The sequence below is a fragment of the Galleria mellonella genome, unplaced genomic scaffold (genome assembly GCF_026898425.1).
Source record: "Galleria mellonella isolate WM207_F2 unplaced genomic scaffold, CSIRO_AGI_GalMel_v1 utg59, whole genome shotgun sequence".
NCBI classification, from domain to species: domain Eukaryota; kingdom Metazoa; phylum Arthropoda; class Insecta; order Lepidoptera; family Pyralidae; genus Galleria; species Galleria mellonella.
Window position 1 is genome coordinate 1,456,672 of NW_026442125.1, and position 26,932 is coordinate 1,483,603.

Below are 26,932 nucleotides of genomic sequence, written 5' to 3' on the forward strand. Positions count from 1 at the left end.
AATTAAAAATTTCGCCTCACTCACCAAGTATCCCCAACCTGTAGTTTAGGGTGATGACCATAATATTCCCATAAGCTGCCAGTATTCTCCCATCGTATGGATTGCCCGAGCCCCATTCAAAAGAGTCGCCGTGTATGAAGACCAGCACAGGAAACTTCTTTGACTTCGTTTCTGCAACAATATTTTTTTTATGCAATTTATAATGACTAACAAGCTGACGGCTCACCTGATGGAAAGTGGTAACCGTCGCCTATAGACATGAGTAGTATCATGGACATAACAGAGTAGACTGTTTTGCCCATGATACCCCCATGCGTTGCCATTCTTGAGGACTCAGGTGTTATTCCTCTGTACCTTGTAAATCCACTGCCGTATCCCACCTTTCAAACCGAAACACAATTATGCAAACACGACTGCTTCACGGTAGAAACACGAATGGGACAAAAGTGCCCAAGTAAACGACTTTTGTATAAAGTCTCCCTCTGGTACTATGATTTTCATTATCTTAATGGTGTCTTTAAAAACCGACTTCAGTTGTGGCAAGAATGAATTGAATGCGAAAAGAACAATAATAAAAACAATAGAGAATAGAAGAAGCAAAATGCTGGGCCACCTTATACGACATGATTTTTTAAAGAGCATAGTAGAAAAAAAAATAGCAAAAGAGAAAGGGGAAGACCGAGAAATAACTACATGGGACAGATAAAGGCAACACTAGGTGACATGTCGTATAGGGAGGTCAAAGATATGGCATGGGATAGAGTTGGCTGGAAGAAAATGCACGAATCAGTTGCACCGTTAAGAGGAAACTCTTAAATATAATGTTAAATTAAAGTGGGATATGGCGTGAATATACAGGGTGCAGAGGAATAACACCTTAGGAATGGCAACGCATGGGGGGTATCATGGGCGAAACAGTATACTCTGTTACTCCATGGTACTGCTTATGTCTATAGGTGACGGTTACCACTTTCCATCAGGTGGGCCGTCAGCTTGTTTGCCATTCTAAGTTGTATAAACAAAATACTGTTTCGCCCATGATAACAAAAAATACTTTAAAAAAATATTCAAACAAAAACATATGATACTTGCATCACAGTATGTACAAAACTTGATAGAAATTCTAAATTTTAGATATAAATTGTTACATATGTGTTGTGTTACATAGGAATTTCATTATAATGAGAAGGCTTGAGCATCGTGTGGTCGCTGAAGTTGGCAATTTGCAGCCCGCTGTGTTATATAATGAAATCCACGCTCAACATTGTTCAAACTAAAATAACTAAAGTATAAAACTATAAATAATATAAAGTAAATAGTTTTTGTAAATGTGAGTGTATTTAACTATTGATTGCATGTTTACATTATTCTTTATTCTTTATTGTACACAAAACATAATGTTAATCACAATTAATTTGAAACATAATGTACAAAGGCGAGCTTATCTCTAATAAGAGATTTCATCCAGCAAAATCTTTTCATGTAAATTGTGTTATTTTAAAAATAAAAATAGGCAGTCATACGATCTGTATATATTGTATAAACACATAAGATATTTATACACAAAGTATAATACAAACTACACATTATAAATTACATAAAATACATAAACCCTGTAAACATACACATATACTTACACATACATACATATACACATATATACACATACATATATATACACAAATAAACATATATAAATATATATACATATATACATAATACGTCAGCATAGTGATAAGTAATTCCAATTTTTATTTATTTTAATTATATATAACTTGGTTTTGTTTTGGTTCATCCTTTTTTATTTGTAACTATAACAAATTATACTTTTCTTCTTCGAACCATTTTACTTCTTTACTTTCCATTTATAGCCCTCAGGCATCAGTACTGTACAGTGTCTCGGTCACTATTGGACAGAACATTCCGTGTTTATACTCTTATAACTATGTTCGAGAGCACGAATGCTTTTTCCGTTAAATCAAATGCGCGCTCGTGGACTCGCTCACAGTTTCACAACTTTATTTATTTATTCTATTTATTTTATTACAATTTACTAATAATAACTAAGTATTATAAATTAACTCACTTATAATCATGTTGAACCTTAACATTGTACAATAGTTAATCTAATAATGTGTTCTAGTAAAAATACTGATCAGTCATTTGAATACCTTATTGTTCTTTTACATAAGTGAATACAATTACTTACAATTGTTTAATGTATTGTAAAACATTGATATTGGTTAATTTGTAAATTTGTAAATGAAAATAGTGTGATACATTCAAACACTAAACATTTCTGTTTGTAGCAAAAGGAAATACAATCACTTATTTAATTTATTTAAATAGAAATAATAGGGGGGAAAGGGATTGTTAGTAATGGAGATTGAGAATCCTATTGCTAGCAATATACCCAATCAGATCGATCTCCTCGCGGTTCTCCCCGGAAACTATCATGGTTAATATCTGATGAATTCATCATGATGGGCTAACTGGCCTGTTTTCATTCTCATCTATCACCTTTTACTGGTGCTCCGCCAGCGCATCCCGTTAGCGTAGGCGGGGTTACCACACTATTTTCACCCATCAAAAAAAAAATAGAAATAATAGTCAAATGAGAATCCCAATTACTGTTTGTAGCAAAAGGAAATACAATCATTTAATTTATGTTTATCGCGAATTAACTTTATGATTTAATAGAAAATCATTTGCGTTTATAAAAATATTTCATGAAAGTAATACCAAGTTAATGTTTTCTCGTTCACAGCTACAGATAATAACGCTTGCTACAATATATTATATATCTTAAATTATTATGATTTGATACTGTTATATATAGAGGAATAACACCAGAGTCCTCAGGAATGGCAACGCATGGGGGGTATCATGGGCAAAACAGTATACTCTGTTATGTCCATGGTACTGCTCATGTTTATAGGCGATGGTTATCACTTTCCATCAGGTGGACCGTCAGCTTGTTTGCCATTATAAATTGTATAAAAAAAAAATTCCTTTCATTTCTCACTGAAGTTACGAAACAACTAAACGCAGGACGCACAAACGATTTCGTACAAGTAGCGACATCTGCTCATAATAATAGGAACTGTTTTCATTCTGGACCTTGCTAATGAAACTGTACTACTATTCAAAGGTGCGATGCGTAACATGACAAGTTACTTGGAGCTTTCAAAACTTTTCGATAGATGGCGGTAATTGAAATTCTATATATTTAAAATTAATTTAAACATTTTTACTCCTTTATCTGAATACGTATGTTTTTTTGTGCAAATTTACGATTTGAGAACTACTTCCTTTTGGGAGTCGGATTTAAAAAGAATGTAAAAGAAGAAATATAAAACTAAGCGACTAGAAACTGTATGTGTTATTCAATGTATGTAAGAAATTGTTTATTTGTGTATTGTGTACACACATACATAAATATAATGCCTGGTACTTATTGGGTAAATAGAATGCCAAGTAATACCATAATTACTTGTTTATTTTTTCAATCGGATTATAAAGAAATGGTAACATTGTGTGGTCCCGGCACAGAATGGGCCACCTATTCCTTTCTCGTAGGTGTCGTAAGAGGCGACTAAGAGAACTTAATGGTCGAGAGATAGGCAGATGCGTTCCTCTTAAAATACCACCAAAACATAACGACGGTTGCCAAACGTGGCAACTACTGGCAACCCCCAATTATATACGATATATCATGACATTAATTTTGTAATGATCGAAGAGGTTTTAAAAAAATTACTCACGGCTACAATCTCTAATAGGGTAGTTAGAGGCATTCGTCAACTGTTACCATTTCTGGTGAATTTAACATTTGACATGGGCACAAGTCGCTGTATATATTTTTTTTATTCCGCAGAGCAAAATCTAATTACTTCTTTCAGTTGCCATACGCAAAAGTTAAATTATGCCATAAAAGTGTGTTAGTTAACTGTAGTAAATAGTTTTATTACAGTTTTGAAGCTAACTTCTGGGTAATTAAACTTTCATACAACTTTAACTATTATAGCAAAAATACAGTTTTATATTGAACTTTCTAGAACATTTTTAGAATTGTTTTTTACCGATTTCATATCATCACCATCATACCGGCCACCAACTGTTCACCGCTGAACATAGGCATCTTTCTAATTAGGTAGAGTTCATACACAAGGAGTCATTTTTTGCACAGTATGTATTTTAAATGATTTTTAAATCGAATTTCACCAGATTTACTCACGCGAACAATGTAAATTAGGTGAAACTTCAAGCTATCTCATGCTATTTTTGTACAAACACCCCAAAACCCCTTTTATTTCACAGAAGAATAGCAAATTTTCACGTCATTTGCACATAAACAAAAGCATTGAGCGAACAAAGAAAGCCAAGAACGGTTTGCTTCCAAGGATTCGCCATTGTTTATTTATTATTTTTTATTGTCTAAAAACATTATTTAATTAACCATAAGATGTGGTTGTGACAGAGATTTCAGACACCACCAGATAATTATGGAGACTAGTCACAATTATAAATGGCTTCAGAGAAAAGAATGCATCTTTAATAGGTAACAGGGGGGGGAAAGGGATTGTTAGTAATGGAGACTGACATTCCCATTGCTAGCAATATACCCAACGAGGTCGACATCCTCGCGATTCTCCTTGGAAACTATCATGGTTAATTCCTGATGAATTCATCATGATGGGCCAACTGGCCTGTTTTCATTCTCATCTATCACCCTTCATTGGTGCTCCGCAAGCGTATACCGTTAGCGCAGGCGGGGCTACCATACCATTATCACCTATAAAAAAAAAAAATAGGTAACAGAAAGAAACGACACGAGACTAAACCCTACCAATTGTATAAAGAATAATTTAAGATAATTGTACAAAAAAGACTTCAATTGTGGCATAACCAAATTTAAAAACTAAAATACAGTACTTTGGGGTTTCTCTTGAAATAAATTTCAATAAATTGATATTGAAATTGGCAAACAATGGCAAACAAGCGGCCCACCTGATGCAAAGTGGCAACCGTCGCCTATAGACATGAGCAGTAGTATGGACATAACAGAGTATACTGTTTCGCCCATGATACCTCCCATGTGTTGCCATTCCTGAGGACTCAGGTGTTATTCGTCCGTACCCAGTAAATTCACGCCATATCCCACCCTTCAAACCGAAACGCAGCCATGCAAACACAACTGCTTTATGATTGAAACACGAATGGGACAGAGGTACCCAAGCAATCGACTTTTGTACAAAGTCTCCCTCTTTCGCGCTCTCCAATTGCAACACTAGAGACATGATGGTCCCATATTATTCTAATAGGATAGATACGTATTACTGTAACTTGTCAATGCAAACTATTGTAAACCGATCCCAATTATAACCTTACTCCTAACTATTGTTTCATGAGTGCAGTACAAAACTGTCATTGGCAATGGATTGGATTGATATTGATGTCGACATTAAATTAAAGAGACCTGCTCATTTTAAATCCATATAGTACGCGTATACCAAGTTTCATAGCGATTGGTTAAACCATTATAACGCTAAGGGGTAATAAACCAATTCGCTCTTTCACATTTATAATCATCATCATCATCATCATCATATCAGCCATTAAATGTTCACTTCAGGACATAGGCTTCCCACATGGTTAGATTTGCTTGGCAGGCGAGTTAGCAACTACAGTTGTTAGGCTTTTGGTGATGTCTTAAGAGGGATGCTGCTGCCCTCTACCATAAAAGTCCCTTAGTTTGTATCTTACAATAACCACGGGAAAGGAAGGGGGTGGTCTATTCTATGCCGGGACCATTCGGCATATTTATAACATTAGTAAGGATTCATAGTAGAAAAATGGTTAAGATTTTTTTTTATGTAACTTAGAATAGCAAACAAACTGACAGCCCACCTAACAATTAGTGGTAACTGTCGCCTATAGTTATGAATAATACTATGATACCTCCCATGCGTTACCATTCCTGAAGACTAAGACGTCATACTTCTGTACCCTGTAAAATCACTGCCATATCCCTAACTAATATGACATAAATAAATATGAAAGAAACAATCTTTAACAGTCAAGTAGAAAATCCCACACCTTGTCTTAATTCGTAATGAACATAATAATAAATCTATTCAGCATATTAAAAAAAACTTGGTACAACAGTTATAAAGCAAGAAAACGGCGCCAGTATTCAGTTCTTAAAGAACTATTTAAAGAACTTCCGCCCCGTTTCTGTGTCAAAATTCTTATGATTTTATAAATAGATTGCCCACTATTAAATGTATCGCGGATTTGGCGTCGAGTATTTGGGGCGCCACAGAATTGTTCGGTGGAAAGTGGTGTAATTTATAATCTTAATAGCTGTATCCCGCAGTTCCACCTGCATGCATCAGTACATAAAGTATCCTGTGTATTACGTTAGGATATAATCTACCCGTGTATTTAATTTAATTTAAATCCCTTCAGTAGTTTTTCATGAAAAAGTAACGAATGTCCATCCATCCATTGTTACTAACCTGTATCCAGCGATTCTGTCTGTGTTAATCACTACATAAAGTATCCTATATGCTAAATTAGGATATAATTTATCCTTATACAAAATTTTGCTCTCTATTAAATTTATCGCGAATTTGGCGTCGAGAAATTTTGAGTGCCACAGAATTGTTTAGTGGAAAATGGTGTAATTTATGATCATAACCATATCCCGCGTTTCCACCTGCATGAATTAGTACATAAAGTATCCTGTGTACTAAATTAGAAATGAAAGAGTAACAAACATCCATTCGGTAGATGAATATCTACCGTTACAAACTAGAGACGAGTAAAATCCAGTATCTATATAGTGACTTCTTCTGGATATTAATGACCACCCATTGTAATATTGCCAATATCAATCAGATATCTATATTCGTAACGAGCGACTTAATATATCTATATATCTATTATTAGGCCAATATATGTATAGATATTTTAAATCCAATATATAGTTATTGCTATATATTATCCACCTTTATTACAAACTTTTGCAATTATAATATTAATATAATTAGATTTTACCGCGACTTTGTTTGCGTGAATTATTACAACAGTATTCTATATGCTAATCCAGGGTGCTGATCTAAACTTTTTTTTTTATACTACTTAGATTGGCAAACAAGCTGACGGCCCACCTGATGGAAAGTGATAAACGTCGCCTATAGACATGAGCAGTACCATGGACATAACAGAGTGTACTGTTTCGCCCGTGATACCTTCCATGCGTTGCCATTCTTGAGGACTCAGGTGTTATTCCTCTGTACCCAGTAAATTCACGCCATATCCCACCCTTCAAACCGAAACACAGCCATGCAAACACATGCATAGTTTCATCACCATATCAGTCATTATCTCTCCATTGTTGAACATAGACCTTCCCCTTATACTACCATAAGGAGCAGCCCTAATCCACCTGCATCCACTGACTCCCTGCAGTGTATTAAAGGACGTCACGCCATCTAGTGGAGGATCATCCTACACTGCGTTTATCCGTATGGGGTCACCACCCAAAAACCTTTCTTTCCTATTGCTACTTCAACTTGCTTATCCTTTGGGCTATGTCAATTACTCTGTTTTGCAGATATTCTCATTTCGGATTCTGTCACGCAAAGAAACTCCGAGCATAGCCTTGTTCACAGCTCGCTGAGTAATTTGAAGCTTTTACATACGGGCCACTGTCTTTTATATATGCCATCATCATCATCATCATCATCTCAGCCTTTAATTGTCCACTGCTGAATATAAGCCTCTCCTAGGAGGGTTTTGCCAGTAGTTATCACGCTTGGCAGGCCGGTTGGCAATCGCAGATAGACTTTAGAGATAGTCGCCTCTTACGACACTCACGGGAAATTAAGATGCGGCCTATGCCAGGACCATATGACTCGACAAAAAATCGAAACTGAAACAGCATGAATGGACTCTGATGTATAAACCAGAACGTGAATCAGATGCCGGATGCAAAGTCAAATCGGACCGGACGTTCACATATCCGCTTGTATATTTATAAACATTATTTCGAGTTCTCCATAATTGCTATAAGTAGTAAGGATTTTTTGGATCAATCTCACTGACCTTGCTTGCTCATGGTCTCTTGTTAAAAGAAAGGTGGCGCTAATTCTGAATCTCGAAATTCTAACCAGAGGGAAACTTTGTACAAAAGTCGATTGCTTAGATACCTCTGTCCCATTCGTGTTTCAACCGTGAAGCAGCTGTGTTTGCATGCCTGTGTTTCGGTTTGAAAGGTGGGATATGGCGTGAATTTACTGCGTACAGAGGAATAACACCCGAGTCCTCAGGAATGGCAACGCATGGGGGTATCGTGAGCGAAACAGTATACTCTGTTATGTCCATGGCACTGCTCATGTCTATAGGCGACGGTTACCACTTTCCATCGGTGGGCCGTCAGCTTGTTTGCTATTCTAAGTTGTATAAAAAAAAAACATTAAATTATTTTTAAATTAAGAACAGTGGAATTGCCATTTAACATGATGTTCACATGTTCATATTTTTTGGTAATGGGTGATAATGGAATGCTAACCCTGCCTGCGCTATCAGTACACGCTGGCGGGGCACCAGTGAGGGATGATAGGTGACGATGAAAGCAGGTCAGTTAGCCCATCGTGTTGAATTCCATTAGAATTAACCATTATTAACGGCGCTGGTAAGAAAAAAGGCCAGGGATAATAATAAAATAATAATATTAGAGAGGCTTACCAGTATAATTTCCTTAAGACCGTAAGACGTGAACAATATGTCGTGAAGCAGCTGTGTTTGCATGCCTGTGTTTCGGTTTGAAAGGTGGGATATGGCGTGAATTTACTGGGTACAGAGGAATAACACCTGAGTCCTCAGAAATGGCAACGCATGGGGGTATCATGGGCGAAACAGTATACTCTGTTATGTCCATAGTACTACTCATGTCTATAGGCGACTGTTACCACTTTCCATCAAGTGGGCCGTCACAGCTTGTTTGCCATTCTAAGTTGTATAAAAAAAATCTCGTATCCGTTTTCATGTATCTCTTACCATTGCAGAGATAGCTGTTGCGTTAGTAAATTTGATAGTCGGAATCAGCGTCACTCAAACCCTTTTTTTTAACGAGACACCACGAGCAAGCAAGAAAATCAGTGAGTTAAACCCAACAAACCTTTTTTTTATGCAACTTAGAATGGAAAACGAGCCGACGACCCACCTGATGGAAAAAGTCCGCGAGATAAGCCCTCCCTTGCTAACAACTTGTTAAACTAACTAAATTTTACTTGGAACTGTTTCAATATTGGGTCAATTTTAGTTTATCTATTACCACGTGGGCTCAGCATAGAACGGCACAGCTCGGCCTTTCTTTCCCGTGGGTTTTGTAAGAGGCGACTAAGGGAGGGCGAGGGATAATCGAAAGCAGCAGCGTCCCACTTAAACATTTCCAAGGCTTGACTACAGTTGCCAATCCGCCTACCAAACGTGGCAACTACTTGAAAACTCTACAAGGGGGAAGCTTATGTTCAACAGTGGTTAGTTTAAGGCTGATAATGATGATGACGATGTTTATTTAAAAGTAACTCTGAAAATATTTTTCAGTAACAAATATGCGGTTTACATTTTTTTCCGATAACCTTACCTATTAAAGAGCCAATAAAAACTTGTAGGTTTATATTAACTGGTTTTCTATAGAATATTGAAAGTAATCCATTATAAGCTGAGCCCTGTCAATCATGCTTACTATAAAGCGAGTTCTGGGCTTCTTTATCGCATAAATACAATACAAAGTATGAAAAATGTCTATAAATTGAACGGTGTACATAATAAAAGGGTATCTTGATAATCTCCTTCCTATACCAATATTGATGTCGTAATTATTTTACAAATTTCTGTAGTAATTTAAACGAAATTTCAAATAAGGTGATTATTTTATTTATTCATTTAACACTTTATTGCACCAGACGCATAAAAATGTACAATATACAATTAGAAAATTCAAGTGAAATACACTAGCATGAAGTACAAATTAAAATATGTACATAAAGGTACAAAATGTGGTCTTATCGCTGGAGCAATCTCTTAAAGACAACCTTTGGTTAAATATGAGCATTTTGATATTATAATGAATGATTTATATCAAAAACATCATCATTATCAATAGTTAGACCAATAGTTTTTTTTTATGCAACTTAAAATGGCAAACGAGCTGACGGCCCACCTGATGGAAAGTGGTAACCGTCGCCTATAGACATGAGCGGTACTATAGACATAACAGAGTATACTGTTTCGTTCATGATACCACCCATGCGTTGCCATTCCTGAGGACTCAGGTATTATTCCTCTGTACCCTGTAAATTCACTGCCATATCCCTCCTTTTAAATCGAAACACAGGCTTGCAAACACAATTGCTTCATAGTAGAAACACGAATGGGACAGAAGTGTCCAAGTAAACGACTTTTGTACAAAGTATCCCTTTGGTATATAAAATTTTTAAAATAATAACGATTAAAATATTTTTCTGTCTGTCTGTATGTATGTTTGATAAGGTAAAAACTGCTACTACTACTACCAAATTGGATATGATCTTAACAGTTATATTTCTAAACGTCTACTTTAAAATTTGGTATATGTTTTATCATAATATATTACCTAGAAGTAGTATATATCATTCGTTTTTCCTACATCTAAAATCAATGTGTAGCAAGCAGCAAACAATATATATATATATATATATATATATATATATATATATATATACACATACATACATACATACATAAATACGTACATATATATTTATTTATTTATTCATTAGTACAAATATGTGTACATGGCGGACTTACTGCTAAAAGCATTCTCTCCCAGTCAACCATAGGGAAGTGTCAGAATACTATACAGAATATATATACATATATACATTATTTTACTTTTTGTTTTTATATATATATATACATATTATTATAATTGTCCTATATTATCTCTGTAAATATGTTGAATATACATAAGTTTTTATCTATAAAATCGTTGGATAATTAAAATTGGAATCCCCATGTGAAATTATAACGTATAAATTTTCTGAAATAGGCCATCTCTAGAAAACGGGAGCGATGATACAATTTAAAACTTTAACACCCTATATATAAGATGTACATTTGATCGTTGGACAAAATTTAAATTTCCCCTAATGGATTGCGTAGCCATTAAAAAGTTGGATTGCCTATTTAACTGTCAAAATGAGGAGACTGGAAACAACTTCCTTAATTGTTCCGCTTTCATCAAACATTTTACCGCTGTTTAAATTTCAATCATATACACCAGATACTATATATCCCTTAGCCCTAGTACATACATACATAGTAGCAAAAACATAAAATTTTATACATCTCTAATTATATAATTAATTATTTAACCTGGCAAACGTTTTTGCATCCTATTTTACACATATCGGAATAAAAATTATCCTATCTCTCGATTTAGAAAAATAATATAAAATTAACTTTCTTTTTATTATAAATAATAATAATAATTGGTTAAAAAGCATGAACAAACAAACATGGCGATAGGGAATTTTTTAATTATAAGAATGCCTGCTGCCTAGTTGCTGTGCGGTACCGATTGTTAGCCCATAAGGTACTAGGAGCGCAGAACTACGCGGAAGTTCGTAATATTGCGCGGTTTTAGTCGATAGATAATACAAAACAAATCATGCGTAATATTAAAACCTCCTATCTTCATTCTGTTTTCCTAGTACTTCATAAGAAATAAACTAAATAGAAACCGTACGTTTTCAAAGTAACATTTTTTTTTAATTACACTATTTTTGAATCTGTTTTAATAATAGCCAATATTTTTTTTTCTAAAAGGCATTATTTTACAGATAATAATAATATAAGGCTAATATAAGGTAATAACAATAGTAGTCAATATACGTGTGTCGACAGTCGCATGCATACTAATGGGAGCGGAATTAAACAAAATAAATAATTAACTAACCATTAATATTTTCTTTTGCGAATCAATTATTTCATGTTTCTAATATTTTGCGTATTTAGTATATGAAATAATAAATTATAAACTTTTTCCAACAGTTTTAGTAATTCGAACTAAGTTAAAAAATTAAGAGGTTCATAAGTTTCAAGTGTTTTCAATTCGATTATATATTTTAAACTACACGACAACTTTAACTATTCGACTAAAAATGGAACAGATTTTTGCAAAATATAGTCTCTTATTGATAACATTAATAAAAGGGAGACTTTATACAAAAGTCGATTGCTTGAGTACCTCTGTCCCATTCGTGTTTCAACTGTGAAGCAGTTGTGCTTGCATGGCTGTGTTTCGGTTTGAAGGGTGGGATATGGCGTGAATTTACAGGGTACAGAGGAATAACACCTAAGTCCTCAGAAATGGCAACGCATGGGGGGTATCATGGGTGAAACAGTACTATATACTCTGTTATGTGCATGGTATTGCTCATGTCTATAGGCGACGGTTACCATTTTTCATTAGGTGGGCCGTCAGCTTGTTTGCCATTCTAAGTTGTATAAAAAAAACATAATATTTTTGGAGAACTAAATATTAGAATATTTTCTGCCATATACTTAAAATGCCCATCGTATATTACTTCACAAATAATTAACTCGTGAAAGTTCAAAGAGGTACCCAATTATCTATAAGATATTAACATGTGTTGGCCTAAATCTTTATAACTCCTTGGAAAATTACATTTCAACGACTATTTTAAGATTGACCAGTTCAGTGGCAGCGCGACGATTGATTGACATATTTGCTTTGGAAAATGGACTACTGGCGTCGGTTTTTAATTTCTTGTTCGCTACCATTATATTATAATTAGGTTTGAATTTGCATTTTTTGCCAAGCAATTAACTCGACGGTCTGGTTCTGTTTTTGTACACGATTTTTATACGACTTTAATGTGTTGCTTATAATGGCAAATAAGCTAATAGCCCATTTGGTAGAGAGTAGCAACTGTCGCCTATAGACATGAACAGCAACAAGAATATCTCGAAATCATAACAAAGCTTATGGTGCCACCACGCGTTATACCTGAGGACAAAGATGCTTTCATACTTAGGACTTTATACCTTGTAATTTCAAATAATTTGGAATACAAAATAAGCTGACGAACTTAACCTGATGAAAAATTATACTCGTAATTCTTACTAACTTGAACAACATCATAAATACCGAAGAATACTCCGAGATGTTCACGCTTTGCTTTTCAAGGAAACTGCGAAACATGTGTCTGAGTAACCAGTAATTTCATTGCCATATCTTCAAATCGATTTATAGCCATACAAACGTGTCTAATTGATATCAGAAACTAGAGAATGACAATGTGAGTGATTTAAAAAATAATTATTGATGTATGAACGTATTAGAAATCCCAAAGTCAAGATCAAGGTCATTAATTTAAATCTGGGTTACGACTAAATGTTATTTAATTAAATAAACGAAACTTACCTCTATGAGGAACGTAGATGTTGAGGTACAAACAATCTTCAGACTCGTTCATGAGGAATGGTTTCAGACGGTTCATGTAATTCTGGCGTTCCAATGTTGGTGGGTTTCCCTTTTTTATTGACGGAAGGGATTGTGGGCAGACCGGGGCGAAGCGGGTCGCCATTTTTACTCCAGACCAAGGGAGAGCACTAACTGAAAGAAAACAAAAAAAAAAAAAGATTAATATCTATTATTTTTGATTTTTGATCGACGCACTCGATTCAAGTTAAGACGATCTATAAAATTAATCTATTCTAAATTGTTTTTTTTTTATACAACTTAGAATGGCAAACAAGCTGACGGTCTACCTGATGGAAAGTGGTAACCGTCGCCTATAGACATGAGCAGTACCATGGACATAACAGAGTATACTGTTTTGCCCATGATACCCCCCATGCGTTGCCATTCCTGAGGACTCAGGTGTTATTCCTCTGTACCCAGTAAATTGCATGTTTTTCATCTTATAAAAAAGTAATATGGAAATTATTTACTAAGCGCATGTCTCAAAATAGGGTATTATTATAATATTTAATATATATAAAATTATATGTGGGGTACTACGTAATACTAACTTTACATATATGTATATAATATATTCTCTAGCAATATAAAGGTTGTAAGCCTCTTAGTAATAAATAGAAATAAAGCACAAGTTTTTACAGTTCCTTTAATTTAGATATCATACTATTAAATCATGTATTTACTTATTTTACTTTATATTTGATATATAACTAATAATATAACATAAATATCCAACTTCTGTTAGTCCATTGACACTTATTTAAATATAGCTTTTTTAGGACTTCCATCAACAATAATTGTGATATATTTTATATAATGACCACGTGGTTCACTATACTTGTTCATTCTTGAAACGTCAGGGAGCTCTGCTCTGTACAACGGTTGGACAAGAAGTGTCTCCCCACCCAAATGACAATCTTTTATATCCACACGACCGAATTCGAGTGAACAAGTCAGTGAGACCACGTGTTGTTACAATTTCATTACTTTTTATTTAAGTATCGTGATAATAAATAATTATATAATCAATTAAAATATAAATTAGTGTTCTATATACATTACAAGAATAATTTATTACCAAATTTGGTATAATAACAATTTTAATACTTTATTATATTTAAAGTAGTTACTTTGATTTTTATTAATAAATGTAGGCACACATTTTGACACAAGATGTTTAAGAAAATTAATATAATTTAAAATAAATATCTAACATTGCACATGTAAGACGAGATGTGAAAATGGATGGTAAAACATACATATAATCGTAAGGATAAACTCTTTACCAAGCATGACTCGTTTTTCTCACCCTTTAAGCTCTTTTATTTTTTTTTTTATTTTCTATTTTCTGATGGATCGAATAGATTGACTTCTTCACTCGGCCTATCCATTTTTATCAGACACTCTTTCTTTTCATCCTTCCACTTTCAAATTTATTATTCTTTTTGTACAGAGGGCCTCAACGTTTTTCCTAATATGTAGATGAATAGATAGATACTCTTTATTGTTTCCTCCAAAAGATTACAATAATAAACTTATTATAAATATAAACAATTACAGGAAATAATCACAATGAGAAAACAATGGGCGGCCTTATCGCTAAAAGCGATTTCTTCCAGGCAACCTTTTGATGGAGAGGAGTAGTTACAGAGATAGTTTGATGAAACGGAGACATGCTGAAAATTCTGTTATGACCATATCTATTTAACATTAACATTCTCCCATCTTATTAGTTGCATCTCATTGGTACCACTTTTTGTTTTTTTTTTCTTATTTCTTACGTTTTTTTTTTAAAGTACCCCACATCCATTCATTCAGTATCAATCTCAGCATTCATATTTCCAATATCATGAAGATGGATTAGAAAATAACAAAGAGTTACAGTGAATTTACAGGGTACAAAGGAATAACATCTGAGTCTTCAGAAATGGCAACGCATGGGGGGTATCATGGGCGAAACAGTATACTCTATTATGTCCATGCTACTGCTCATGTCTATAGGCGATAGTTCTTTTTTTAATGGGTGATAATGGAATGGTAATCCCACCCGCACTATCGGTATACACCAGTGAAGGATAATAGGTTCGGATGAATCAGATCAGTTTGCCCATCGTGACGAATTCAACAAGGATTGTTTACGATGGTTTCCAGGGAATCACGTGAAGTCGAACTAATAGGGCATATTGCTAGCAATGGGGCTGTCAAACTCCATTGCTAACAATCCCTTTTCCCTCCTATAGGCGATGGTTAGGACTGTCCATCAGGTGGGCCGTCAGCTTGTTTGCTATACTAAGTTGTATAAATAATCCATGAATTCTAATTAAAATCTGTTCTATGTTCTATTCTTTATGTAGGGTTACGTTATAAAGAGTTTTATTAAATAATGTATTTCATGATACTTCTAACGGTTGAAGCGACGATAAATTAACATAGAAATGAAAAGTAAACCCAAGTAACCCACTGTATAACTTTGAAATTGCTAATTTTTAGGTAAAATGTTCATTGTCAGCGAAAATATGTATGCGATTTTATCTTTTTTTTTTATATTGTATTGAAAAATCTTTATTGTACATAATTTACATTGGTCACATTAAAAGATTTAATACAAAAGGATGTTTTGTTGCATCTCATCTTTAATGATATTGTTAAATGTTTCGTAAGCCAGAGGGAGACTTTGTACAAAAGTCGATTGCTTTTTTTTTTTTTTATACAACTTAGAATGGCAAACAAGCTGACGGCCCACCTGATGGAAAGTGGTAACCGTCGCCTATGGACATGAGCAGTACCATGGGCATAACAGAGTATACTGTTTCGCCCATGATACCCCCCATGCGTTGCCATTCCTGAGGACTCAGGTGTTATTCCTCCGTACCCAGTAAATTCACGCCATATCCCACCCTTCAAACCGAAACACAGCCATGCAAACACAACTGCTTCACGGTTGAAACATGAATGGGACAGAGGTACCCAAGTCGATTGCTTGGGTACCTCTGCATAGCTGCTCTAGCATAGGCGAAACAGTATACTCTGTTATGTTTATGGTACTGCTCATGTCTATAGGCGACGGTTATCACTTTCCATCAGGTGGGCCGTCAGCTTGTTTGCCGTTCTAAGTGGTATAAAAAAAAGCAGACGTTATATTTTAATATAATAACCACCGGTTCAACTTACGTGTGATTAGATCTAAAAAGCTCGACTAGTTCGGGAATCAATTCGTGTACCTTAGTTATGAGTGACTGTGACGCGAGCACGAGCCTGACTGCGTGCTGCGGCCCGCTGAGCGTAAGTGTAAGGATCACGAATTGATTCCCAAACTAGTCGAGCTTTTTCGATCTAATTATGCGTACGTTCAATTCAATTCAATTTGTTTATTCGCTACAATACTGCGTTGTGTTGAATTTTTTGCTACAAGTAACAAGAAGATATCATAAAATATAACAAAACAAAAAAAAAAATAAGAAGCAACAAAGCAACCAATAATAATTGTCAAAAATAACATTACAATCAATTTACAAATGTCATTAGTAAGGAATAAAATACTAAAAGAGTATTTTAAAATTCATCAATTGAGTAGATGCACCTTTCCAACATACGAGTATAAAGTTTTATTTACAAAATTCTCCAATCTTCAATAGTTTTTAATGCAGTGGGTAATTTATTATACAATTTAACCGTTTGAAATTTTGCGCCATGTTTCACTATTTTTGGTTTTTTTGGACATCATTGGATATCAAACCGGTAGTTATTACATTAAAACTGTAATGTTCTTGTAATGGTGCTTATTTGTCTACAGCCTGTATATTTCTTTGAGAGGCACAATAAAGAGTTTTTATTTAGAATAAACGAATTCTTATTTGCAATATATTTGGCTCACCTGGAGGCATGAATCTCATACTGCCTATTGGCGGAGCAGCGTATGGAATACCCAGAAACATCTCCACGTACTGCAGATCATACTGCCTACTAGGCTTTACGATCAACCCCCTCAAAGCTCCTTGCCGCAAATGGTACTCCACAGTTTTCCTGCCGTCCTCATCGTTCGGGAAGCCTCGGGAGTAGTCGGCCGTCCTCGCCGCACTCCTGCCAACCATCGGCAGCAAGAGCGAGAGAACAACACAAATAAACATATTGTGATTTATATGCAAACTCGCGTGCCGGTTAGGAGCCATGTTTATGACTTTCGGCTTCTTCGTTTTATGCTCCGCGGAGCTGAAAATAGTTGGTCTTTTACTGTTTGTTTGCTCTTTACTTTATTATAGTCCGTATACATAATGAGTCATTCGTAATAACTATCTGCTTTATATATTAGTTATAGGTAATAAATCATTTTAATAATTTAATAATAAAATATACACAACACTAATTTGTAATTCACTCGCGTTACAATTCATTATAATTCGATCACAATTTAAAAACAAAAAAAAAAAAAGAAATGTCACAGGATTCACATTGTCACAGCACAATACACGTGTGGCTAAATAAAGAGAAGATCTAGAACTTCAAATAGTAGTGGTAGTTAGTAAAGATATTCACGGAGGTGTAAGCCGAATGGTAGCATTTGTGCGCTCGTCGTAAGCTAAGCGAGCGACTGGATCGAGTCCAAACTGTCCCCGCGCGACTTCAATACCAAAATACTACAGTGAATGCGACGCACATGGTACAACATTTCGAGGATAGATTTCTAAACATAATATAATTATTTTTCGATTTGTATGCTGCTAGATATGTGATCACTTCTGTATATAATCCCTAGATCGGAATTTCCCAACAGGGGGGGCAATTTGACAGTTAAGGTGGGGGATTAAAAAATGGACTAGAAACGATTTTAACCCTCTTGCTCTGGCCCATTTAAATGCAATGCTACGAGTAGATATCGGTGCCAAATTAACGAAAACAAGTAAATAACAAAAATACTGCACATACGTATTAGGCATAATTTCCATTTTTTTAGGCATAAGGCCATTAGGCATAATTTCAATTTAACCCTAAGAAGACACAAGTCTGCGCGTTTACCGTAAAAAAGACGCCGATTGTCGTATCTCCTCACTTTCAGGGCACTTCCCTTGATAAAAAGTCGAGTCTAGGAATTCTGGGCGTTGATATATACTCGTATCTTGCGACGTCCAGTTTTGCGGTCATCTGGAGGAGAAGGTTAAGATAACTTCCAAAAAGTTAGGAGTGCTCAATAGGGTAAGACGGTATTTCATGCCGGAACACCGCCTGAAATTATATAAAGCTCAAGTCAGGCCGCATATGGAATACTGTTCTCAGTTATGGGCAGGAGCGCCACAGTACCAACTCCTTCCGTTAGATCGCATTCAAAATCGGGCAGCTCGAATTATTGATAGTCAACGCCTTACTGTCCGACTTGACCCACCGATACTGCGCACAGATGTTGCATCTCTGTGCATCTTCTACTGAATTTATCATGGGGAGTGTTCTGAGGAATTGTTCGGATTGATTGATTGGAATAGAATTAAAATAGATTATAAAAAAATATTTAAATGTTATTTTCATTTGAATTTCATTATTTGTATCTCGTTAAGTTTTATAAGTAAACTTTAGTAAAGCGGATGATAAATAATATATGATAAATAATGAATATAACGGAAATATTTATTATTTAGAACTTGGTGGGAAAAAATAAGATCATATCATTCAATTTACACATAATAATATATATATATAAGATATCTATTTCTAAACTATATCAATAGTATATTTCAGTAGTTTCATGTATTAAAAAAACAAATAGAAAATTTATCTTAAGATTGCATTCCGAAAATTTATCACATTTACATCACGTTCACCGAGGGTTTTCTCGTCGCACGCGCATCATTATAGCGCGCGGACTAACCCGGGATATTTCTGTACAACACACCACGTGGTCTCCGTAAACATCCGGACAATGCCGGGATAAAAAGGAAACGATCCGGAAATATCTATAAAAATTTTAATAAAATAATAACATGTTTTTGATACAAGTTTATTAATTAATTTATAACGCTATTACACGACTCGTCGAATGAATGCTATATAGAACAAATATAGAATAGAAGAGAATTTAAGTTTTTATGTGCCTAAAAGAAAAAAAAATACCGGCTACTGGATTGTGACAAAATCGAAGTGATTTTGATTTAGAAACTAAACTACCAGAGGGAGACTTTGTACAAAAGTCGTTTGCTTGGGTACCTCCGTCCCATTCGTGTTTCAACCGTAAAGCTGTTGTGTTTGCATGGCTGTGTTTCGGTTTGAAGGGTGGGAAAAGGCAGTGAGTTTACAGGGTACAGAAGAATAACACCTGAGTCCTCAGTAAAGGCAACACAAGGGGGATATCACGGGCGAAAGAGTATATTCTGTTATGTCCATAGCACTGATCATATCTATAGGCGACGGTTACCACTTTCCATCAGGTGGGCCGTCAGCTTGTTTGCCATTCTAAGTTATATAAAAAAATCAATTTTGTTAAAATTACTATGGGACCAGTCTAAAAATCCTTTCAGATAAAAGAAGTAACTTTCCAAATCTGTTTATAAATGATGGAGTTGTGAGGCAACAAATATAAAAAATACAGCTAAATGGAGAGCCTCCTCCTATTCTGAAGTCGGTTAAAAATTCTAAAAAATGGCAGAAGTGTTCTTATTGTTTACTTATTACATGAGAGGTACAGACATGGAAGGTTACAATTTTTTTTTTTTTTATTAAGTAAATTTGAACGTAAATGAAGTTCAAAAGAAAAAAAGGAATTACTTTCAAAACTTTTTTTTAATTTAAAAGAACTTGTAAATAAATATTTTTGAATAAATATTTTCTTAATATTACCGTCTTTCAAAAACGTTCACGCTCACTTTTTTACTTTATCCGAGCATTAAGTGCTTTATATTATTCTTAATTTCGTGTATAATATAGTATATGATATATATGTGTAAGTATATTTGTTATTCATATATATTTATTTGTTTATATATGTAATGTTAGTATGTATGTATATCAATAATTAGTAGTACCGCATTCGAGTATTCTGACACTTCCCTATGGTTGACTGGGAGAGAATGCTTTTAGCATTAAGTCCACCATGTGCACATATTTGTACTAATGAATAAATAAATAAAGAATCTAAAGTAAACATATTTAGTAGTTTCATGCTAATTTTGTTACAGTTGTCCGATTATTAACAAAAAAAAAAGTTAAAGTTAATACTGGCAGCTTGGTTAGCCAACTTTTTCTGATATTCTCTTTTTAAAATACATTTTTTAAATATCTTCTTGACATCTCTTTCATGTGCGGTTTTACATTCATTAATTACGAGCATATTTCATTAAAGTGCCCAGTTTTTTGTAATAGGTAAATATATAAAACCAGTTGTATCCCGTGGCCTTCTTCATGATTTTAAATAGCTTGTTACTTTTCTCTGGAGGCTCTTCACCAAATTGCATGCATTTTTCACAGATCTGTTTCTGAAGGTCAAACTTAAGATCAGTATGTTTTATCTAATTCTAGAACTAATGAAGTCTCATGATCTCATTGGTTCTCCTGTTTGAGAACATTACGTGCAGCAGAGGGAGACTTTGTACAAAAGTCGATTGCTTGTGTACCTCTGCCCCATTCGTGATTCTACCGTGAAGCAGTTGTGTTTGCATGGCTGTGTTTCGGTTTGAAGGGTGTGATATGGCAGTGAATTTACAGGGTACAGAGGAATAACACCTGAGTCCTCAGAAATGGCAACGCATGGGGCGGGTATCATGGGCGAAATAATATACTCTGTTACGTCCATGGTACTGCTCATGTCTATAGGCGACGGTTACCACTTCCCATCAGGTGGGCCGTCAGCATGATTGCCATTATAAGTTGTATAAAAAAAAAACGAAATAGATGGCGCAAAACTAATGTAAAACATAAAGTAAATAATTTATATTAATATATAGAAAATAGATGTAGCATTTCACAACGATGAGTCAGCGTTTAAATTGACATACATTGTTGATTCCGTCGTTTCTCGTGTCGTTTCTTTGCCATGCTACAAAGGGATATTTTAGTAACTAACTAGTTACGTTCCTGTACCACTTGTGACATTGAGCGAAAGAGAAGAGAATTTCCTACGAGATATTTTTAAAAGTATTTCGTTTGGACATTCCATTCGACTCGATATTTAGCTTCGTGCAACTAGAATGTTACTTTTATTTTATTTTTATTTTTATGCAACTGTGAATGGCATACAAGATAACGGCCCACCTGATAGAAAGTGGTAACCGTTGCCTAAAGACATGAGCAGTACTTTGGACATAAGAGAGTGTTCTGTTTCGCCCATGATACCCACATGCGTTGCCATTCCTGAGGACTCAGGTGTTATTGCTCTGTACCCTGTAAATTCACCACCATATCCCACCGTAACAAAATAGCGTTTTCTATATAATAATAATAACGTTTTAAAGTAATATTAAATTATAACAATAATAATCACGTCACTGCTAATTGTTATTACATTAATAACAATTCAGCATTAGAGATTATTTATAGTTTTAGAATTCTTCAACATTATAGAAGAGTGGCGACCGCGTACCGGTAAACGCAGTGTAGGACGACCACCCAACTAGATGGAGTGACGACCTGAAATGCATTGCAGGGAGTCAATGTCTCAGGTTCGTTCTTATGGCAGTCTATGGGAGAGGTTTATGTCCAACAGTGGACGGATAATGGCTGAAAATGAATGTGTTGGAATCAAAATGCGCTGAAATTGTTTTAAATAATTAATTTCAAGAAAAGAGCATATTCCTTTTTAAAAGGCCGGCAGCACACCTGCAACACCGTAGGTGTTGTGGGTGATCATGGGCGGCGGTAGTCACTTACCATCAGGTGAGTCGCATGCTCGTCTGCCCCCTGTGTTGTACAAAAAAAAATTATTCTACAAGAATGAGAAATTCACAGTGCCTCGTATGAAAGTTGATGGAGGAAGAGAGAACGGAAACAGATCGCCGTGTTGCAATGCTACATTAATCAGTGTTTCCATATACAAAATTTACATTGTCAGTTTATAGTTTTAAAATAAAAAATATTTTATGTTAAAATATAATATTGTATATTAACAAGTGAATAGAAGCAATTCTCAACAAGCCAGTCTTTCAGTTTCTTTTAAAATGAATTTATATTGCTTGCATATCTCCAATCAAGGGTAATGTAGGATAACAACAGCTGAGTTTGTTACCTATTTTTAGTAGCCGAATTGGGCTAAAGAATCATAAAAAAAAAGAAATCCCTGTTAAAAAACGCTTAAAATCACGTTTATTTTGGATAAAAATTATTTATATTCTCTTCTATTCTATTTTATGTTAGAAAGTTGAAAATTCTATTATGTTACACAATTTGGGTGTAAGCCAGAATTGAATTGACGACCTTTGGCATCCATAAATATGGGTTCGTAGTGAACTATTAAATTCTCAAATGTATTGGAGCAAATATTTTGCTTAAATACAAATACAGAAATACGTATTGTATCCAGTATTTATGTGACTACAAAATGTAATTATATTTAACTAGCGACCCGCTCCGGCTTCGCACGGATGCAATGCTGATACTAACAATGTCTTTTACAGTATGGGAGAATATTATGCCTACACATCCCAAAAATAGTTAACATAATTATTGATAATATAAATCCTTAAGACTTGACATAAATTTGCTATTGACATAACATATGGAATGTAATTTGTATTTAATTAATAATAATAATGTAATTGTTAATTTTATTTGACGATATTGAATATGTACTTACATTTATTGATTTGACTTGATAATTGTTTGAGCATTGTTTTTTTTTCTTTTTTTATTATTCTATGATCATAATAATGTCTAAATTAAATTTGTATTCATATTTAAGGAATAAATTAGATTTGCACGCCTACAATTTTAAGGCAATTAAACAGATGCCAAAAAGTTTTGTCACATGGCCCTTATAATGTCAAATGTCTGTTTAAAGCAAATAAATATTTCATTTCATTTCGTTTCATTTCATTTCATTTCATTTCATACCATTTCATTTCTAAATATACCTACCTACTACAGAATGCTACTATCACTCTGCATTTTAAATCTGTAATATCTTCAGAAATATTCATTTAAATTACATGCTGTAAATGGCCATATTAATCTGTAATGAATGGACAATGTATTTAAGGTACTTAATTGTATAAAAAATAATGCTGTATTGCCTAAAATCGCTTCGTAAATACGCCATTTTTTTTTTTCGTAAAATGTAAAGGATAAAAAATGATTATTGTGGGTTATCCATAAGAGATAGACATATACCATCGCGGACTTTTTTGTTGACCTTTTTAAGGTGTACAAAAATGTAGTACATTAATTTGATTTATCTCGTGAGGTTCAACCAGCGTTTGCAATGTAAGCGCAAAAAAAATGTGTTTAATTACGACATCACATTAGAAACCTCTAAATTTATCAGTGTTTCTCTACAATATTATGCATGTATTATACATATAAGCCTTCCTCTTGAATCACTCTATCTATTAAAAAAACCGCTTCAAAATCCGATGCGTAGTTTTAAAGATTTAAGCATACATAGGGACGGACAGAAAGCGAAAGCGACTTTGTTTTATACTATGTAGCGATACAGCGGTTCAACTTCTAAGAGCGTTTAATTACTCCTCTAAATGATTAAATATAGCACATAGAGTATCGCAATAAATAGGAAAGAGGGGGACAATCGTTAAATCACGTTTATTGCCCACATTCGCTTTCTTCAAAGATGTAAAAAGTTTCTTAGATGTAGGTAATAAAACACAATTACCGTTCTATTTTGGTTATAATAAAAGTATAGAAATGAATGCCAGATTGTATACATCTATTCCTATGTAAATTTCTTTTAGTAACGCATAAAGAATATATAAAACAGTCATCTGTTTAAGTACTAAGTGAAACATTATAGCTGTTTGTATGTCTGTGTACTGAAGCATGGAATGCGGTTTTAATCTTTTGTCTTCAAGAATAATAACGCATGATGAATGCCATGGGTAACACAGTATATTCTGTGATACATATATATGGTGCTTTTCATATGAGTCGGCGACTGTTATTAGAGTTGGTTCTTTACTGTCATATATAAATTTGCGGTTTCAATATTTTTTTAAAAGATATAAAATAATTATCTATATAAATAAAAATATACAGCTAAATATGTTGCTAAGCACAAAACTTGTTAACGCTTTTTTTTCTTCAAATATCCATTGAAATTCTAGGTAGGGTCTTATGAAGATAAACACTGAAAATCACCTATAAAATAAAGAAACTCCATTTTTATTGTTTTTATATATGAACTGCTACAGTCTTATAGCCTTTGACAGAACGACATCTGTTGGGTCAACTAGTAAATTATAATAATAAATGACACACAATTACACGAGTCGCTTGATTCTCATGTAAGAACACCTTATATTATAAGAAACCAGCTAGATAACATCCACATCCGGAGCACAACCCAAAAAAATACGATACAATGTCGAAAATTTCGTTTCCTAGATTTATAAAATAAATATAAAAATAAATTAATGTCATATATTATAGATGTTATTTGATGTTTTATGTTTTTTTTATCTTTTTTTTTTTATTATCTTACTAAATAATTAAGACTATGTTCCAAAAAAAAAGACTTCAATGGTAGCAAAACAAATTATTTTGATTTAAAAACTAAACAACTGAATCGAATTTAATACCGCCAAAACTAGAGGGAGACTTTGTACAAAAGTCGATTTCTTGGGTACCTCTGTCCCATTCGTGTTTCAACCGTGAAGCAGCTGTGTTTGCATGGCTGTGGCATGGTTTGAAGGGTGGGATATGGCGTGAATTTACTGGGTACAGAGGAATAACACCTGAGTCCTCAGGAATGACAACGCATGGGAGGTATCATGGGCGAAACAGTACACTCTGTTATATCCATGGTACTGCTCATGTCTATAGGCGACATTACCATTTTCTATCAGGTGGGCTGTCAGCTTGTTTGCCATTCTAAGTTGTATAAAAAAAAATAATAACAGGATCTCTATGATCAATCTGTAAGTGTATCCTTTTAGATTAAAAGTAATTTTTTTAAATTAGTTTACAACTGACAGAGTTATGGGGTAACAAATATAAAAACATACTACTGAATTGAGAACTTTCTTTTTGAAGTCGGTTGGAAGTAAAATTTTAATTAGTCCAATTCTGTACATGAGAGTTGTCAAAGGGTAATTAATTGAGTGATCTTACTTACTTACTATTACTGATCTTAACCATTAGATGCCAAAACAGAAACTTTTTTAATCTTTTTCTATCCACGTAGATACGTTTGTTCCGGCATCATGTAAAAACTTCTGCACCAAATGGTTCTACACAAAGGTCTAACTTAAAATTTTGTGTATTTTATCTTGATATGTTATCTAAAAGTTTTCCTGTTTCAATGGGTTTCCTACTTCTGAAATGCACGTGTACAAAATAGCGAGCATAAAGCTACAAGGTATAAAAGATAAATAAATCAATATATAAATAAAAAATAGCCTTTTACTTCCCATTATAAAGAAAGAAGAAGATAAAAAATATTACATGCAATTCAATTCAGTAACAAGCAATTTCTTTCTCAAACAAATAAATTTATAATAATTATACAATTGATTAGGTATAAAAGATAGGTATAGAAAATGACTGTCTGTTCTGATAACTTGATCTATGGTATATGTTGCCATATTTGACCATGTGCGGCGGGATTCTAAGAAATGTGAACACGGGTTGTGTAAATTTAATTTACTCTTCTATTTGGACAGAAGACCACAATACTAATAAAAAAATCTTTTATTTATATTTATTTTATTATAAACTTTATTAGAGGGAGACTTAGTTCAAAAGTCGTTTGCTTGGACACCTCTGTCCCATTCGTGTTTCAACCGTAAAGCAGTTGTGTTTCCATGGCTGTGTTTCAGTTTGAAGGGTGGGATATGGCGTGAATTTACAGGGTACAGAGTAATAACAACTGAGTCCTCAGGAATGGCAGCGCATGGGGATATCATGGGCGAAACAATACACTTTGTTATGTCCATGGTACTGCTCAAGTCTATAGGCGACGGCTACTACTTTCCATCAGGTGGCCCGTCAGCTTGTTTGCCATTCTAAGTTGTATATAAAAAAAATCATTACATTATTATGTTTTATTAATATTAGATTTATTTATTTATGAAATTTTACCACTATAACTGAGAAGAACGTATGATGTTCCAAAAATAGGTTCCACTAGTAATGATATTATTACGCACACTGTACCAATATCAATATGAATCATTGCCTAAACAATAGGAACGATTCGCTAATCCGACCACGTCATATTCAAAAATA

At 34.1% G+C, this 26,932-nt stretch overlaps 1 protein-coding gene across 1 annotated transcript in view; it reads right to left on the reverse strand.

Annotated features, from left to right (window-relative positions):
* Positions 1-18,182, reverse strand: part of LOC113522706 (uncharacterized) — a 41,011-nt gene extending 22,829 nt beyond the window's left edge. Inside the window, exons 1-3 of the mRNA XM_026908489.3 lie at positions 17,436-18,182; positions 13,502-13,693; positions 25-171 (exon numbers count right to left, since the gene is read on the reverse strand). Coding sequence (XP_026764290.2) covers positions 25-171; positions 13,502-13,693; positions 17,436-17,730 — 634 coding nt within the window. The 5' untranslated portion in view covers positions 17,731-18,182. The remainder of the gene's footprint in view (positions 1-24; positions 172-13,501; positions 13,694-17,435) is intronic.
* Between the last annotated feature and the right edge of the window lie 8,750 nt (positions 18,183-26,932).